At 36.3% G+C, this 17626-nt stretch overlaps 1 protein-coding gene across 1 annotated transcript in view; it reads left to right on the forward strand.

Annotated features, from left to right (window-relative positions):
* The first annotated feature begins 1545 nt into the window (after window positions 1–1545).
* LOC140142494 (protein TANC1-like) overlaps window positions 1546–17626 on the forward strand; it is a 48656-nt gene continuing 32575 nt past the window's right edge. The window contains exons 1-3 of the mRNA XM_072164481.1: window positions 1546–2763; window positions 6509–6670; window positions 16352–16519. Coding sequence (XP_072020582.1) covers window positions 2715–2763; window positions 6509–6670; window positions 16352–16519 — 379 coding nt within the window. The 5' untranslated portion in view covers window positions 1546–2714. The remainder of the gene's footprint in view (window positions 2764–6508; window positions 6671–16351; window positions 16520–17626) is intronic.

Genomic DNA, 17626 nt, shown 5'->3' on the forward strand with positions numbered 1-17626 from the left:
GGTCGAAGTGCCATTGCTAGTGTGCATTCATATGGATGACTATTGATTAGTAGCGAACTGTGCCTTGAGGGTATGATGTTATCTTGGCTGGAGTTCCATCCGGGCTGTCGGTTAGCTAGAGTGAGTGTATAAGTGTATAGCTGTAGCTGATGACTAATGCATGTATTATTGGCCTCCAATTTATGCTATCCAAGACAGTACAATCAGTCACTCATCGGGTGTGTATGGACGTAGCAACATCGGAGGAAGAGAAAGAACGCAACTTGGCTGGAATGATGTGACCGTGAGTGTATGAGCTCACATCATAAGGCTTCTCCGCATACTTTCTTAATCATCCACAGTGGAGGAGTGAAGACCATAGTGGAGTGTTTGCTTACTAATTGATCTGGAGGGTTGCAGTCTGGTATTACTACAGATTTTACACTTGAGCTTGGAGTCGAATAAGATGCTAAGCAAGTTTACATTTGTTGGCACAATTTTGAATTCTGTCAAGTATTATTAAGACAAAGCAATTTCAGGATCGCAACTAGATTAATCGGCGGAATGTAGCAGGAGATAAATATGCTTGGTATTTTGAAATTCATGTGGAAGCAGAGTTAATGGGAAATGTAAATATAGACGATTCCCACAGTATATAGCCAGCGAAATCTTTGAAGGGATTTTATGAAGCAAAACACAGCGTAGATCTGGAACGTGCATGCGTGTGTTTGCAAGTTTATAGCGCACTTGATGAGGATTAAGTGTGTTAAAAATATAAATGGATTTCTACTTGCCTGTTCTAATCAAGCTTCAAAGATAGTACTAAATGTAACACAGTATGTGAGTTGGTGTTAGATGTTACATTACATTTAAATCAGACTAGAAGATATGTGTGTACGGCTTGCAGTTTTATCGATACTAACACCAGGCAGTCGATGTTTGTAAATTGACTTTACTCATCTTGAAAAGAGTTGAGCACAGAAAATTGGGCCATCGATCGCATCACATCTTCAAGGTACCTCTTGCACTGATGTTAACTTACTCTAGAGCGGTAGACTTTGGACTGCATTTGACAACCCGTCGCATCTCGTATAATGGATCACCGTCTATAGTCTACATTACTGGAACACTGCAACAATCTATATCCCGTGATAACTCTGTGAAATACTACTGGTTTTGAGAATTTGACTTTGAACTGGGTATACGTAGTGTATTACTCCTGTGTGACTCTACTTTGCAACAACAGTCATTGAGTCTGGTCTGTGTGTGCATAACAGTATTGACTTACACATTTCTGGACGACTTACGAGGTTTCTAGCCTCGTTTGTCTTGACGCTGTACATGTTGTCATCTTATGATAGTTACTTAACAAGTGCAGTTGAAAACAGCTGTGCAGAGGATGGGTGTGTTTTTACTCTTTAGTGAATGGTGATTACAAATTTGGATATGAAAATTGCTTATTTTGGTCATTTTTGGTTCAAAATTCAACCTGTGGATATTCACATGCAGCGGGTTATGTTTTATTGATTGATGTGGAAATATATGTCGATATGGACTAAGTCATCTTTTGCAAACCGGATGTAATATTATGCCCAGTGCACTTGGTTAAGATTTAAGAATAGCATAAAGAAAAAAATATACTTGATTACATCGAGGGTAGCTGAGATGAACCAAGCATACATGAATTGATTTTTATGTTGAGGATAGGACGAGTCAACCGTGTGCAGATCGGTTTATATGTCAGGCATATGTGGATAATACATGTCCAATGTATTCCGCCGTTTTGAGTTTGATCCAATGATAGTTCTAATAGAAGCTTCTGTGCACTGAGCTGATGGGGCTTGACACCGTCGCATTGGGTGTCGCATCTGTGTCCATGTCACACAACACGAAATAGGTGTCATACGTGCATCTCAAGTATACAATTGACTCATCGGTATCATCGTTGTATTGGTAACCAATGACTATTCTGCTACCAAGGTGACTTAGTAATGATGCGTTGTATGGATGATACATGCATCTTACCCAAACAGTGATTTCTATTAAGCTACCACTAGAAGCAGTTATTCATTCATCTCGCGAGGAATATTCCCATGTTAATGATCAACCTGACTCAGATGTCATCGTTATTCTGTATTCAACATATTGTGTCTCAACACAGAGGAATACAACTGTCATTGTGATTGGAATGTGTGAGGCTTAATTGGATTGATTCAATGTGTATTGCTGAGTCATATGTGAGAGAGAGCTTTCATGTTACTTGGAGACCTTCATCCTTATCAAAGCTCACTTAGTGAGCTGACGCTGATCAACATTCAGAGCATTTTTGCGTCATGTTGATTTGATTATTGTGATGTGTATTTGTGGGTTCTCATAGGACTTTCAGTTAGAAAACCATTCATCATCGGCATCATCTGATGAGTTATCATCACACAGTTCAAGATTGCGGCAATATGTTTTACAGGTTAATTTGATTATACCACTGTCTACATGCAAAATTCTCTTAGGGGAGCTTTCTGATAACTTGAACACCATCATCATTTTGCTGACAACTTGGAACCCATCATTGTTTTACTGATTGAGCCAATCAACATACAACAGTAACATACAGGATTGTGGCATCATGTCATTTTAATGATACAACAGTGTGTATTTATTTGCATTCTCTAAGGAGAGTTCATGAACTGAAGATAGAGCTTTCCCTTGTGATCTGAACTCACTCATCATAATCCACGATGTCAGGGCTAGTATACACTACATACAGCAGATGCTATGGCAAGCATGGTAAGAAAATACCACAAAAGATATATTGCTTAGGGACATATTTACACACCTTGGCATGTGTCGGCTTAATTTGAGCAAAATATTGTTAATGTGTGGTTTTGTTTTTTAAACCGTTGCAAATTGCATTGTAGCGGTCAAAACGGTTCAAATCGATGTGACACATAGCTTAAGGATGTAATTACAGACACATGCTGGCTTAATTCATGTTAATTTTGGGCTGCGTTTTTTACATAGGGCATTCGAGTTTGAAACACAGGTGATTTTTACAAGAATTTTTGTATAGTGCACTTAAATGGGTAAGTATTTTGGGACATCGTGTATTTACTGTTCATATTTTACCAGTTAGTGGCAATGACATTTAAATATGATTTTGTAGGAAGAAGCAATTTTTAAAAAATTTAGATTTTGATGCATATCTGAGAATGTGTGTTTCTGTTTTGTTTATATGATTGAGAAAGAGAGAGATAGAGAGTGCATAAATGCTTTATAAAACATGTGTGGTATTGGTACACTAGTAGAAAGAACTGAAGTAAACAAATAAAATATGAAAGTACCATAGAGATGGGAACTAAAAATAAATAAAAAGCATTTGCAAATTTTATTTATTATTCAAATACGGAGACTGCACACCTCTTATTTACATAACGAAAAGGATAAAAGCTTCAGGAAGGAGAGAGAAGAAATTCAGGATGAGACTTTTATGTGATGAAAAATGAAAGATAAATTAGATTTGGGAATAAGAGAATTGGTTGCGTAAGATTGACCTTTCCCTCATTACTCTGCTATATTGCATTCAATATTCATTCTTCTATAGCTGTTGTTTGATGCACTGTGAGTCAAAATGGCATCATATCCAATGAACTAGTTCAATGATTTCTGTTCAACTGCAATACTTTAGACATTGACCTCATGTTGTTGGGTATGCGGGTTTTGTACACCATTAACCCTAACCTTATCAAACATCAAAAGACCTCAATTCAGAAAGCGTAGGCACAAGCAGGTATCCCACGTGATGCTATTGTATCATCATGCGAACAGTCATATGGCGACGGAAAGCTTGGCCGGGCAAGCTACACCCCTGTGGTAAGGTAGGCCCGTGCACAGGCGTGGTACCTGAGGGGTCGGGGGGTTCAAAACCGCACCTGAGAAAAATGTTTTCTCTTCTTCTTTCTTTCTTCCTTCTTTCCTTCCCCCTCGCCAAAAAGCAACTGGGTGTTAGGGTTAAAGAATGATGAAAACTTTTTGTGGGAGCCACAATATTTTTCATATTATAAGCATCGTTGTGCCAATTCTTTCATATTCATGCTTTCGAATCTCATACCCCAGTCAACTTGAATCAACCTCTTAGAATTGGAAGATTGTGAACTCGGCCTTAACTATGATATCTTTTCAATTTGGTCAACTCAAATCCGCAAGATCTGTCATTGTTAGGTAAACAACCAGGTGTAAAATTGTAGGATATGAAATATAGGTCATGCATGGTATCATCTATAGGAAATATAGGACAAGCATAGATGACAGGTGATGAATCCAAGATGGATCAACAACTTAATTAGGCTTGGTGATGAATGAAATCAAATTTATCTATGGGGTAATTCCCTCAAAAATTGTATATCTTAATTTACAGTGTGGTTCATTAAAGTTATTTTGAGCAGGGCGAACCTGCAGCAGCTGATAGGTGTATCCCATCATGCTCTGCAGTACCATAGTAGAACTGAACATGCCATAGAATGTGTACACAAAATCCCTCACTTCAACTTTCAATTACTCGCTTATATCAGGGGAGCTTAGACTTTTGTTTGAAAAAACATCTCTAATTTTGTATTGTGAAACTACCCATACTAGTTCTCAATATCTAAGCGGCTCTTGTCTATATTTTGTATACATTTGTTATGGAGCATAATGGGATACTCCCTTTAGCTGTTGTGGGGCGAACCTGCAGCAAGTTACATGTCAAGTAGGATATAGGTCACCTGTATCATGAAGATGACTGAACTGAACATATTCCATCACTGTTAAATTGGCTTATTGATGAATGCAGTAAATACATATTTCAGTTGTAATACACATGGATTACATAGATTTTATGGATCCATTCGAAGATTAAAATTTATATATCCATCTGTTAAAAATAATGAAAATCATTTTTACAGTGAGCTGAGATCAACATGTTATTGAAATATGATTTGTAACCAGTGGATTAAGCCCGATCCTGACTCCACATCGCAGCGCGATGCGATGCTATAAAAACTGTAATCTGAGTCAGGTTTTTACAAGTTCTGCGGTGAAAATTCTCATCGCGTGGTGGAAATTTCGGTCCGTGATGGAGTTGGAAAATGTTCAACTTTTTCGCATCGCGCTTCGATATCGCAGCTGTGCACACTTCTGATTGGCTGCTGGAAAATCAAGTTCTACAGGATGACCATAAAAGGAGATGCAGACCCCACATGATTTTGAAACATCGCAGCATCGCGCGATGAAATTGAAATGAACATTTTAATTTCATCACGTGATGCTAGGATGTTTTAAAGCATCGCATCGCGCTGCGATGTGGAGTCAGGATCAGGCTTTAGAATGGAAGACTGCACCATGTTTTGTTATTGGCATAGTTTATGTTGTGATAAGTTGTCATGTTTCTGGCATTCTTAATTTCTGACATTCCGTGTGTATTGCCATTTTGCTGATCAAGTTCTTAGACATTTATCTGCATTCCTTTGAAGAGGTAGTTAAGGTTTATTCACCAGGGCCTAGATTTGGTCTTGGTTTGCGAGAATCAAAATCCATCATAGTCACTGCACTTACTGTATGATACAATGAGAGAAGTTGATTCTTGCTACCAAATCTTACGAGAATCCTTACGAGAGTCGATCCTGTGATTCTCGTCGAAATTTAGGCCCTGGTCACTATACCTGACAATCCAACTGTTTCTTTCCAATAGCTTTACATTTCCAGCTTTATGGTTTCTGTCCTCTCCCAATTTTAAGCATGTAGCGATTGCTTCTCATTATTTGGTACCTTAGCCCATTATGATGGCATCATCATTATTATGATACCTGCTGGTTTATTTGAGCCATCAAAGGTAAATGAAAAAAAAAAATAAAAAGAATTATAACAAGAAGACAGTAAGTGAACCTTTCAAAGTACAACCAGCAGGAATTTTCTATTTATTATATGGAACTAAATACAAAAAACATGCATATTGTTACCTGTACAGTGCATCAAATAAAATGTATAAGAAGTGCAACTTTGACATACATTTTGGATTCTTGATTAGAAAAACAGATTCATAGCTTCTATAGTTTTCAGTAGATTATGGGCATGATTCCTTTCTCTGATATTGTTCAATCTTTTGATCATTTAATATTAATAGATAAGCTTATCCAAACAGGTGAATGAATGGAAACCCATCTGCTGGCTTCTGTGATTTAACTTGTTCAGTTCAAGGTGTAAGGCACGTTCTACTCCAGAAAAATACACCACTAATTATTTTGTGGATTAAAAAAATATTATCCTGTTTTGCCAAATGAAACTTTGCTACATTTTAAATGTTTGGGAATAAGGGCCAAAAACATGTGTTTTTATGGGTTTTTTTATATGCTGTGACAATCAAGCCCATCCATACAATTCTTAAATAGTGTGAGTTATTTCAACATCAAATTAACATGTTAAATGTCTTAGATTTCAGTGGAACTAGAGTTTTCACAACATTATTGATGATCCATCTTGTAATTTCTTACATTGACAGATTCTTTTCCCAAGAGGAAATTCTTTGCTGACCCAACGGAACCCAAACTGTCATCTCAGGATGTTCTGTCATCATCGGCGCCCTCGTATGCAACTGTTGGGCCTCCTGTCATCTCGCAGAAGCCGTCGTCGTCCCAGCATAGGAAGATGCATATGAAACCAGGTTAGTGTTAGAACAACTTTTCATACACAATGAATGTTTTATGAGTGGTTGTGAACAGCATCAAAAATAGATTTCAAAGGTTCGCAGAAAGGTTTTCCTCAAAAAGAGAAAGGCCCACAATGCATTGCTTCCATTTCAATGTTCTGTACTGATTTGCAATCCCACAATGCATTGCTTCCATTTCAATGTTCTGTACTGATTTGCAATCCCACAATGCATTGCTTCCATTTCAATGTTCTGTACTGATTTGCAATCCCACAATGCATTGCTTCCATTTCAATGTTCTGTACTGATTTGCAATCCCACAATGCATTGCTTCCATTTCAATGTTCTGTACTGATTTGCAATCCCACAATGCATTGCTTCCATTTCAATGTTCTGTACTGATTTGCAATCCCACAATGCATTGCTTCCATTTCAATGTTCTGTACTGATTTGCAATCCAGTGCATGCAATATGGGTTGATAGTGACAGAAGGTACCTCATTGAACAGAGCACATCCAGACCTTGGGGGTTCACTCCCATTGTGGCCTGTATACCATCCGCGATAATAAAAACGCGGAAAAAGGGTAGTTTTTCGTGGATAGACACGATACGCGCGTATCGCGTTTAGGGTGTCAAAAAAAAGAAAAATTGGAATAAAGGGTAGCAAAATTACAATTGCTGATACGCGGAAATGAAATTTAGGGTATGAAATTTGATTAGGGTGTGAAAATAAGTGCGTGTTACCTGTTTAGGGTATTGTTTTAGCCAAGGGTTAAATCCTTGTTTAGGGTGCTTTTCAAAAGTTGATTATCGCAGATGGTGTACAGGCCACAATGGGAGTGACCCCCACCCCCCGGGATCCAGATCTTACAAATTGTGTTTATTTCATGACTATCGACCCATGTTTAGCCCGTTTATTCTATACTTGAAAATAAGTGGAACATATACAAAGTAATAGGATTTTCATTTGATGAAATGAGGTGATGGATCATGTTGCAATGGATTCTGGGAAGAGTAAGATATCTTCTCTGAGTTTTCCTGAACGATATTTTTTTGCCCTGAACTGCTCTACCAATTCAGATGCAAACCCCAATAAATGACATTTTTACTTTTTTGGTCACCAACTGATGAGTTATATTTGCCTTGATATCAAATTGAGATGTGAACTCTTCCAATGTACCTTGCTATTCCCAGTGTCACTATGTCATGTATGTAGTGTTCATACAAAAACAAAAAAAAGCGCAGTGATTTATAGTGCGCTATGCACAGGCACAACGCCTAGATGTTGATCCACAAGCCTCAGCACACTTTACAGGTTGTCGCTGACCACTACGGCCCCACATCATTCCACAAACCATTAAACAACAAATCAGGGACTTTGCTGCTTCAAGAGCGCACACATACCCTAGACATTCCACAAATAACCATCGCAACCAAGATCAGCTCCCCAAGTTTTGTACGGGTTACATCGAGACAAATTAGCAATGAGTTCCTTGTCCAGGGGAATTTCAAGCTAACTCAATTTTTTTTTCATGTGGCACCGCCAGGGTTCGAACCCACAACCTCTCGTACTACAGTCGAACGCCTTAACGATTGAGCTAACTTGACTGCTATACACTGCGTATGATCAATCCCTCGCATCTTTTGTACCTGTCACCTATATTGCCATCTTGTGTTGTGAAAGTTGTATTTGACCCCAACATGAGCCAGTTCATTTCATGTAATGTTGTGTATGTTAAACATGGTTTGCAAATCTAATAGCCTCGATAATGTCGCGAAATTTGTACATTACCAGTTTAATCATACTGACAAAATTTATTATTTGTGTTTTGTTAAATTTGTAATACAACCGCTATTTTGAAAATAAACCCCTCGCAAAATTTACCTTCTATACAGTATTCAATATATAGCTTAAAAATACACTGATCTAAAATACAATCAAAGTCTTGGTTAATTGAATCTTAATGCTATGTGGTGGATTTGCTAATGTCAATATGCAGAGTAATTAACAAAACTATTCAATCTCTTTTACAGATTTCAATTTCTTCAGTTTCTTGAATCACTGGTTTAAAATGTAAATCAAATTCTTGGTTAATTGAACCTTACTGCAATGTGGTGGATTTGCTAATGTCAATATGCAGAATAATTACAAAACTATTCAATTTCTTTTACAGATTTCAATTTCTTCAGTTTCTTGAATCACTGGTCTAAAATGCAAATCAAAGTCTTGCTTTTCAAACCTTAGGCCTAAAAAAAAAAAATTGTTTGATTGGAGTAACATTTTTTAGGGTAGGTAGGTCGGGATTCTTTTTTTTTTTTTTTTACTTTTTAAGCTGTAAATTTCGTTTGATAAAGGCTTTGGAACTTTTTTTCTTTTTTTTTAAAAAAAATTTATTTATTTTTATTTATTTTTTTAAATTAAATTATTTTTTTTGCAAAAATAAATAAAAAAGTTAGGGTCGGGCCTAATTTTAGGGTAGGTCGGGTTACGCCAATCAAACAATTTTTTTAGGCCTTACTGCTATGTGGTGGATTTGCTAATGTCAATATACAGAATAATTACAAAACTATTCAATTTCTTTTACAGATTTCAATGTCTTCAATTTCTTGAATCACTTTAAAATGTATTGCATGTAAGCTACTAAAAAAGTGCATCATTTTCATCAATATGTTCACATTTAATCATAAACCCACATGGAGTGAGGGATAAGTAGGCCCCGGCAAAAAACGCAATTTTTGGAAGCAAAAAACGAGATCCAAAATTTTAAAAAGCGAGAAAAGCGAGATTTTCCCCCGAAAAATGGCACAAGAAGCTTTAAAAACGCCAGAAAATACGAAAATAAAAAAATAAATTAATTAATAAAAAATGTTGCCTGCCCTTTATTGTTCAGATTAGGTCAGTTTAGATTGAACATGTAAACAGAACTGCCGATGCCGGCTGTGAGTCGAAGAAAAAGTGACAAAAATTTGACCTTGAATTATGTTTTATAGTCGAAATATTCCAGTAATTCAATAAATATAATGATATTTGGCCTAAACTTGAACTCATTTGCAATGAAATGTCATTTTTTATTAAGTAAAGCATTGGCTTTTGCACTTGCAATGTGGTTGCAATGCTGTTGAATTCTGCACACTTTTCCGATGGAGAAGTTCATTTCGTGGAATTCGTGAACTTACAAAATGTATATGGCATAAAGCTACATTTTTATAGTAAGTATACTGCTTGGGAACTTTCTTAAAATGCGAGATAATTGGTAAATAGCGAGATTCGCGGTGTGAAAAGCGAGATCTCGTTTTTGCCGGGCCTTAGGGATAAGACTTGATATTTGTAGCATGGGCAGAGCAGAGAAGCAAGTAGTGAATGATATGGGATTGAACATATCTAAAGAGGCAGTTGTCGGACTGCATTTGTCAACACATTATTTGTCTGAGGATCACACTCAAATCCATTATCATGATTATGGCAATTGCTTGCTAAAAAGGCTAGCTGTGTTCAAGTAGTGAACATGGCAATGAAGTCATCTCTATACTGTTAAAGGCAAGAATTACTGCTATCAAAAGGTGTACAGGGTGGCCCAAAATGATTAGCACTGTTTATTCATAACCTCATGAATACATATATTCGCTCATTCGCTGTAGAAGTGACGTAATATTCGGAATAACTACTCTACAATAGATGAATACAATTTTTGACTATATCGCCCTGCACTACAACGTTCATGTGGTACCTATGCATTGAACCATATCATGCTGCTAACTCACACCTGTAAGATTAGTATCTTTGAAAAGAGCTGTATTGTATTCAATCTATGATTGCAGACATACACAGGTGATGAGTACAACCTGCTTGCAGTGCAGCACGATATAGTCAAAATTGTATTCATCTATTTCTATGGTAGTTAATCAAATTTATTACTACAGCGAATTGCATGTGATCCAATCATATTTTATTATTTGTAAGCGTGTAGGTCATTAATATCTCACATTTGACCGCAAAGAAAGTGCATAATTGTTCCAATCTTGCACATAAATGACATACGTTTGTGATACTTCCGACTAATAGAACAGCAATTTGAGGTAACTATTTAGTTAGCATTCACCTTATTTCAACAACATTCACTATGGACCACAATGGCCTCATCCCAATGGCAAAGTTCAATAACCTCAATTAAACAATCATAGTGCAAAATGTGACCTCAAGTTTCAGCGTATGAGTTTTTGTACCCAAATTTTCAAAGGTCATTCAATGTATGTGCAAATGTATTGGGGTTAAAGAACTGTGCCTTGATAGATGAGCATGTTGTGGATCCTAGTGATTAGGTTAAGACAAAATAAGAAGTGAGGAAGGAAGAAAGTGCTGTCCAATTTACCACTAATTGCAATGAATAAAACAAAATAATCAATGAATATGAATAAAAGTGACCTTGCTGCTGCACTTTTGGTAACAAATGTGGGAAAAGGGTCTTTTTTGTTCATTAGAATATTGATTTAAAAGCCACTAGCCGAAATGGAATGACAAATTACCGATAGTGCGGAAAAGAAGGAAGGAGAGAATGGTAGTCAATTTCATTTTGTCAGGGGGAAAATTAAAGTGACCGGCATGCTCAGTCTTGGACATCATTACAAATAAAGGCACAATTAGCACTTTGTCTTTGATTAAGGTTTTGCTAGCGTTATTGAAAGCTCAAGCCAGTAATTATAAAAGCTTACATTTTACTTCACATGCTTTCTATCAGATGAAATAGACATGGTGATTTGCTAAACTAGAACACTCTAAATTCATAAAAATTCAAAATTTTGGCATTGGAAGCAAAAATTTAATAAAATAATACCTGTGCAAATGTCAAACATGAAAGCAATGTAATTAAAGATCAATCTGACATTTAACCTGACGGTAGGATAAGAGTATTAGGCATTTGCTTAGGAAGTTTTTCCCTCTATTATATCACAATTTTTAACTTCACCTAGGATTATTGTTGGGGGGGGGGGGACTGAAAGGTATTCCAGCCCGCACCAAAATTATTGAGGGGTCTGAGCCCCCAAGGCCCCTCCTGGGTTCCTAAGTCTATGTTAGGTACATTTATCTCTATTCTTATGCAACTGAGGCTGTCAAATATGTAAACCATGGTTGAGATAATAATAAGGTAATGATGGATCCAATGGACGAGGACGTAACAAGCATCAAGTATCAATAAATGATACAAGAGGGTACCTTGAATATGCGAACAACTGAAACTCAGAAGAGCCATTCAATATTATATAAATATTCCATTAACAAGTTTATCCCTGATTTTCTTCCAATCATAATGTTACTCCTCCTTTATTAAGTCCCTTTAAACTACAAGCACTGAGGCAGACACACACATGGTAGCCCAACTGACATATGCCATCTGATGGCCTGAATAGACTGCAGCAAATTTGTCTGTCGCTTTCATTTTTGTCCTTCCATATTTTTGTGTAATTCAAGAGATGAGAATACAATGACAAGCAATCCTCTTTGTACAAGGTTTTCCTTTGTAATATCAATGCCACACAGGCCCTCTACATTTCACTAAATTGCGCAGCTAAATCCGGTGGTCAGGGGATATATGAGCTAGAATGGATGACATAGAGAGTAGTGAAATGGCGAGTTATCATAAATGCATAAGTAACAAACCTTTTCATTTTTGCCTTTCACATTCATGTTATATTAATACCTCACATACCTTTCACATTCATGTTATATTAATACCTCCCATCATATGGATGTTTTATTAAATTGTATTTAAGTCCCAGTATATACAAGGAGTATTTCGTGATCCTAGCATCCTCTTTTTATGACATTTTTCAGTAGATACCCTAAAAAAACAACCCAGAACAAAATTCAAATTTGACAATATTTTTGCTAAACGAATTTATCTGCAAGAAATTTTATGTAGCCAGAGGTTTCCAGTGGTTTAAAATCTCAACTTTTTTTGAGAAAAGTGGGGGGATGAGGATGTGGATCACAAAATGCCCTTTTAAGTTAGGGTGTTCTTGGAATGAGGTGGTGAAAATATAGAGTAATGAAATGGTGAGTTTCTATCTGAAGAAACATCGGTAAAAGATGGAATACTTAATCCTTTAAATTACTCCTAAGATTCTGGAGAAATTAAAAAGGAGTGGACAAAAATTAAAGCCAGAGCAACACTCTGGGAAATGTTATGTTCTAGAGTGTTGTACACAAACCCACCAAATTCTTCCTCTCGATTCCATCTGATCATCCTGAAGGCGCACAAAGATATCGGAAGTGCAATGGTTGTGTTGCTTGGAATGCACACATTCTGCTGACACCTGTGGAGGAATCACTTGCACACTTTTTCAAATCAAACAAAAAGATGCTGTAACTACAGAAGTAACCAGGGACATTTCTACACAATTAGCACACATGGAAGCAAGAATGAGAGGTGTCTAATGTAAAACATGGAGAATTACCCAACTTCTCTTTCTTACGGCGACCCTCTTCGATATGGTTGAAATTATTGTGCAGTGTAAGGGTACATGTATGCATGGAGAATTGCACTGGATTTACTCTTCTTTTATTTGTCTAGGTTTTCATACCTAATTTAATAAATAGATGTAGGAAAAGATTTTCTGCAAAATAAGTTTAACAGTTACACAAATTGAGGATCACAAAGTCATGAAATTAGATCTTGTGTAAGTTCCTGTTACAAGAGGGCTATCCCCACCCTCTGTGCAAGTTTCATAGTGAAATAATGTGATAGAGCCATCTCCTTGCATTGAAACTACATGGACATAACATTTACCTTTGATGCCATTTTTCTTGAAATACACTCAATGTGACCCTTTTAAAACTAGCATCCTCAATTGGTCCTGACAGAAAATTTTATCTTCTGTGTTTGGGGAAAAATTGAAATGATTAAATTCTTGGAAATCACATCATCATCACACACGCTTATCTAGTAAACAAGATTCTCTTTGGTTTAAAGAATATCAACCTTATAAAATAATAAGAAAATAGAAAGTAAACCACTTCATCAAAATTACCAAATCATAATAAATTTACCGGAAAGTAGTATTAATTATGTTTTTTTTAAATAAAAGTTTGAAAGATACACAGTGTTAAATTAACAAGAAAAGAGTTGTGATATTAGTAATTATATTTTCCCTTTTTTTTTTTAACTTAACCCCTATTTTTCTGGTCATTTGAACTAAAATGCTGAATTTTACATAGGAAATATACAAATTAGAATATTCAAAATCTGCACATGCTGCACCTGCACCTTCGCACACTCAGTGGAAGACCAGGGTGAGAAAGTAGCAATAATGATACCATATTATATATTTAAATATAAAAGAAACATGTCAGAAAAATTCAATATCTTTGTAGGTCAGGTTCTTATTATATTTGATAGAAATATAAGCACAGGCTGAAGGGAATTCATTCAATTCAATTATTAAGTATTGCTGTTGCTCTGAAGAATGGAGAAGAGGATGTAATGCTGATGATGCTACGGGATGCAAGTGATGACTAAAGCCATGTACACCTGTTCTAGTGTCGACTGCGAGCTGTTGCTACATGATTGTAAAAATTTTCTGTTAATATTTGTATAATTTTTGTACAGTTGTATTTTTATGCTATTCCAATATTTAAATGAAATAATTTTGAGCTGTACATTTGTATGAACAGTCAATTCATGAAGAAGTCACTGTGTCACTGGCCTTATATGGAAATGGGCCAAAAGTGTTGGAACAAACAAATAATCAAAAAACATCATAGGGTACAAAAATTATCAGGACACAGTTGGTAAATCAGTAAGTAAATTTTAAATTGAATTTCAGTAGATATCAAATGCTACTGCTAGTCCAGTGGTGTGCATTAATATTTTCCAATAATGAACTTTTATTGTGATGATCAAGTAATGAAGTGAAAAATTATGGATCATAAACAGGGTGTTGAATACCTGATGTGTACAGTGTTAAGATATTGTGATGCAAAAAAAAGTTGTGCTATGTTGTGAAGCAAGGAATATGAAGCAAGCACAAACACTAGGATCCAAAACATGCTCATCTATCAGGGCACATTTCTTTAACCCCAATACATTTGTATAACCAATACATGACCTCTGAGAATTTGGGTACAGAAACTCATACCCTGCAAGTTGAGGTCAAATTTTGCTTTATGATTGTTTAATTGAGGTTATTGAACTATGGCATTGGGATGAGGCCATTGTGGTCCATAGTGAAAGGAAACTTGATTGTAATGGATATGTGGCACACACTTGTCTTCCATAAAATTTGTATGCCAGTCCGTCCAGCTACCGAGTGACCTCTGAAGAAGTTGCGCATGCATAATCTTCTGAAACCTTATGCCGGCTGTTTTAAATCGGAATATATGCAGAACCAAAGCACACTTCAATTTCCTTGCTGTAAGAAGGTTGAACTGTTGAATCATTTAACCTGATTTTAATGATATTTTAAACACAATACAATGTGTTTGCTTCATTTCCGAAGATTATTTCAATTCTGTTATCATTTTGAAATCAAGAAATGTGATCCTCATGAGTTGTTCACAGACAGGTGTATATCTGTTGGATACCAAACAGTGCTTTTATTTATCAAAGAGTTGAAGAGTAATGATGTAATGATGTTCAAACTATATGAATTTCCCACTTTATAATCTTAGGTTGTGCAAATTTTGAAATACATGACAATGTTTCTTTAATCTGTATATCTAGGTAAAACATTCGACATTAAGGAAATCAAAAGTAAGCAATAATGTTTGAAATTGCTGTAGTGCATCAAATTAATCGTGTGAAAATGATTCATTTTTCATTAGGTAAGACATTTAGTATGTTTAGATAAGTAATAAAAGAGCAGACAGCAGATGTCATAATTCATAGATTGGCATCTGATGAGGCAGCTGGTAGTGAGACAGACAATAAATACAAGTCATAGTGAGAATTCTGCATGGTGCATAACAGGATACACATCAAATTAAAGGCCTATTCAGTGATTTGCTCATCCGGACGATCGTAAAAATCATCAAGTCGACAGTATCTAAATTAGCTATATTTGAATGGGGCTTCAACTTCGTCAGTACTGCTGTTTTCTTTGTTTTTTGCCAAATTTGTCATTTCAAAAATACCAAATGACAATTTGAATGACTTATCCTTCACTTTTAAGCAATTTATAAACAATTTAATTTTTTTTACACTTGCGCTGGGATCACTAAATGGGTTTTTAAGAATTCTGCGCTTGGCATGTTATAGAAGAATGTTCTGAGTTTGCAACCATGTAGAGGACTATTTCACTACATCTTGTGGATTTAGTTGGAAGTCTTTTTCAGTCATTATCAAAAGAGCCCCCCCCCATACTCACACCTTTGTTTACCAGGCTCATTCCCAGAAGAAAATCATGTCATGATTGCTAGGTGTATACATAGAGCATTGATCACATCCCACGTTTGAGCTCCTCAAAAAAAGAAAAGTTGCATCGTTCATCAGCATGAATACAAAGCAGTGATCTCTCTGAGGCTTTATGTTTGTAAAAAATTGCAATTTTTCAATAAAAGTTACATTTTGTTCAGCTTTAAGCAGTTTATTAACGAGTGTTTTGTTTTGTTTAGAGACAAAATAGATCTGTATCATAGTGACATATTGACCTTTGACAACTTCACGGTATTCCAACATTTCTTTCTTTCCTCTGTGTTTGCAGGTGTACCAATTATTACAGGCAACCAATCACTTCCTCACACTCACGAAGCGCCCTCACCGAAAATGTTCTTCCCTCCGCCCCCTCCTCCCAGAGATGACTCGCCTGCTGCAATGGACAGCGGGTCAGGGTATGATGATATTGAGGACAGCGCTTGCGATTCTTGTGCAGGTAGGTGTTGTTACTATGGTTACCAGCCATATTAATGTTTTAATATGTAGCAGTTTGGTAAAAAAAATCAAACTTTTTGATCATGGATTGAAAAAGAATGTTCGGCAGAGTGCAACACTATCGTAAGTGCAGTAGAATGTTATAGCTGCCTTTTGTAAAACACTTATTGTTTGCAGCAAAATCCCCTCATCATGCTCATGTAAAGTGTTGATGTTCTGTATACTTTCCCGATGGCCACTAAACTAACCCCAAGATATCACCTTTACATGTAGTTGGGTGTTTTTTCTAGTGTTATTGGTTAAAAGTGAGTACATTTATTGAAATGTTGCAAATGGCAGCTAATGCATTCTACTGCACTTACGATAGTGTTGCACTCTGCCGACGGTTTGTTTTCTTCTTCAAAATGACAAGGAGTATTGAAGTATTTTCGTGTTCCATCATGTATCAACTCCTTTGCTACATGTATGCTAGGTTCACACATTCAGGTTTTCCCGGACCTGTAACAAAAACATGGTCACATGTAGTGAAACACATGGAATAAGATATGCTTGTACCATTTTCACCCTGATGTGGCAGTGACGTTAGTGCGCATTTCATTAGGCGCAGCGTCAAGTAGCTAGTGGCCTCTCAGAATGCTGGCGTATGCATGCACACACTTAAAGATGCAGCATAGATGCCCATGCGAAACAGCTACCTCAATGCATTGATGTCACTACCACATCTGGGTGAAAAAACTATAGTTGTTGTCGAATCTTTAGTTGACAGATGAATGCATTACCCAGGGGTGTGAGAGGCCACAGACCAAAAACGAGGAAAATCACTAAAAACAGTGTAAAATCAGGGTAAAAACACCAAATATGGGCTGAAAATAAAAGAAAAATGCGTAAATTTTGGCAACAAAAAAAGAGGAAATCAACTGAAAAGAGGAACTCTCACATCCTTGATTACCAATAAACATTATGCATGTGGAGTTTTATGACATACAGACAAGAAATTTTTGGTCATGACTTATAAAATGCAACAAAACATGTTATATACAATGGGTGAATGGGTTTTTTTGGCACCTTACATTACTGTCATACTTTTATATACAACTAAAAAAATCAA

The sequence above is a fragment of the Amphiura filiformis genome, chromosome 20 (genome assembly GCF_039555335.1).
Source record: "Amphiura filiformis chromosome 20, Afil_fr2py, whole genome shotgun sequence".
NCBI lineage: Eukaryota > Metazoa > Echinodermata > Ophiuroidea > Amphilepidida > Amphiuridae > Amphiura > Amphiura filiformis.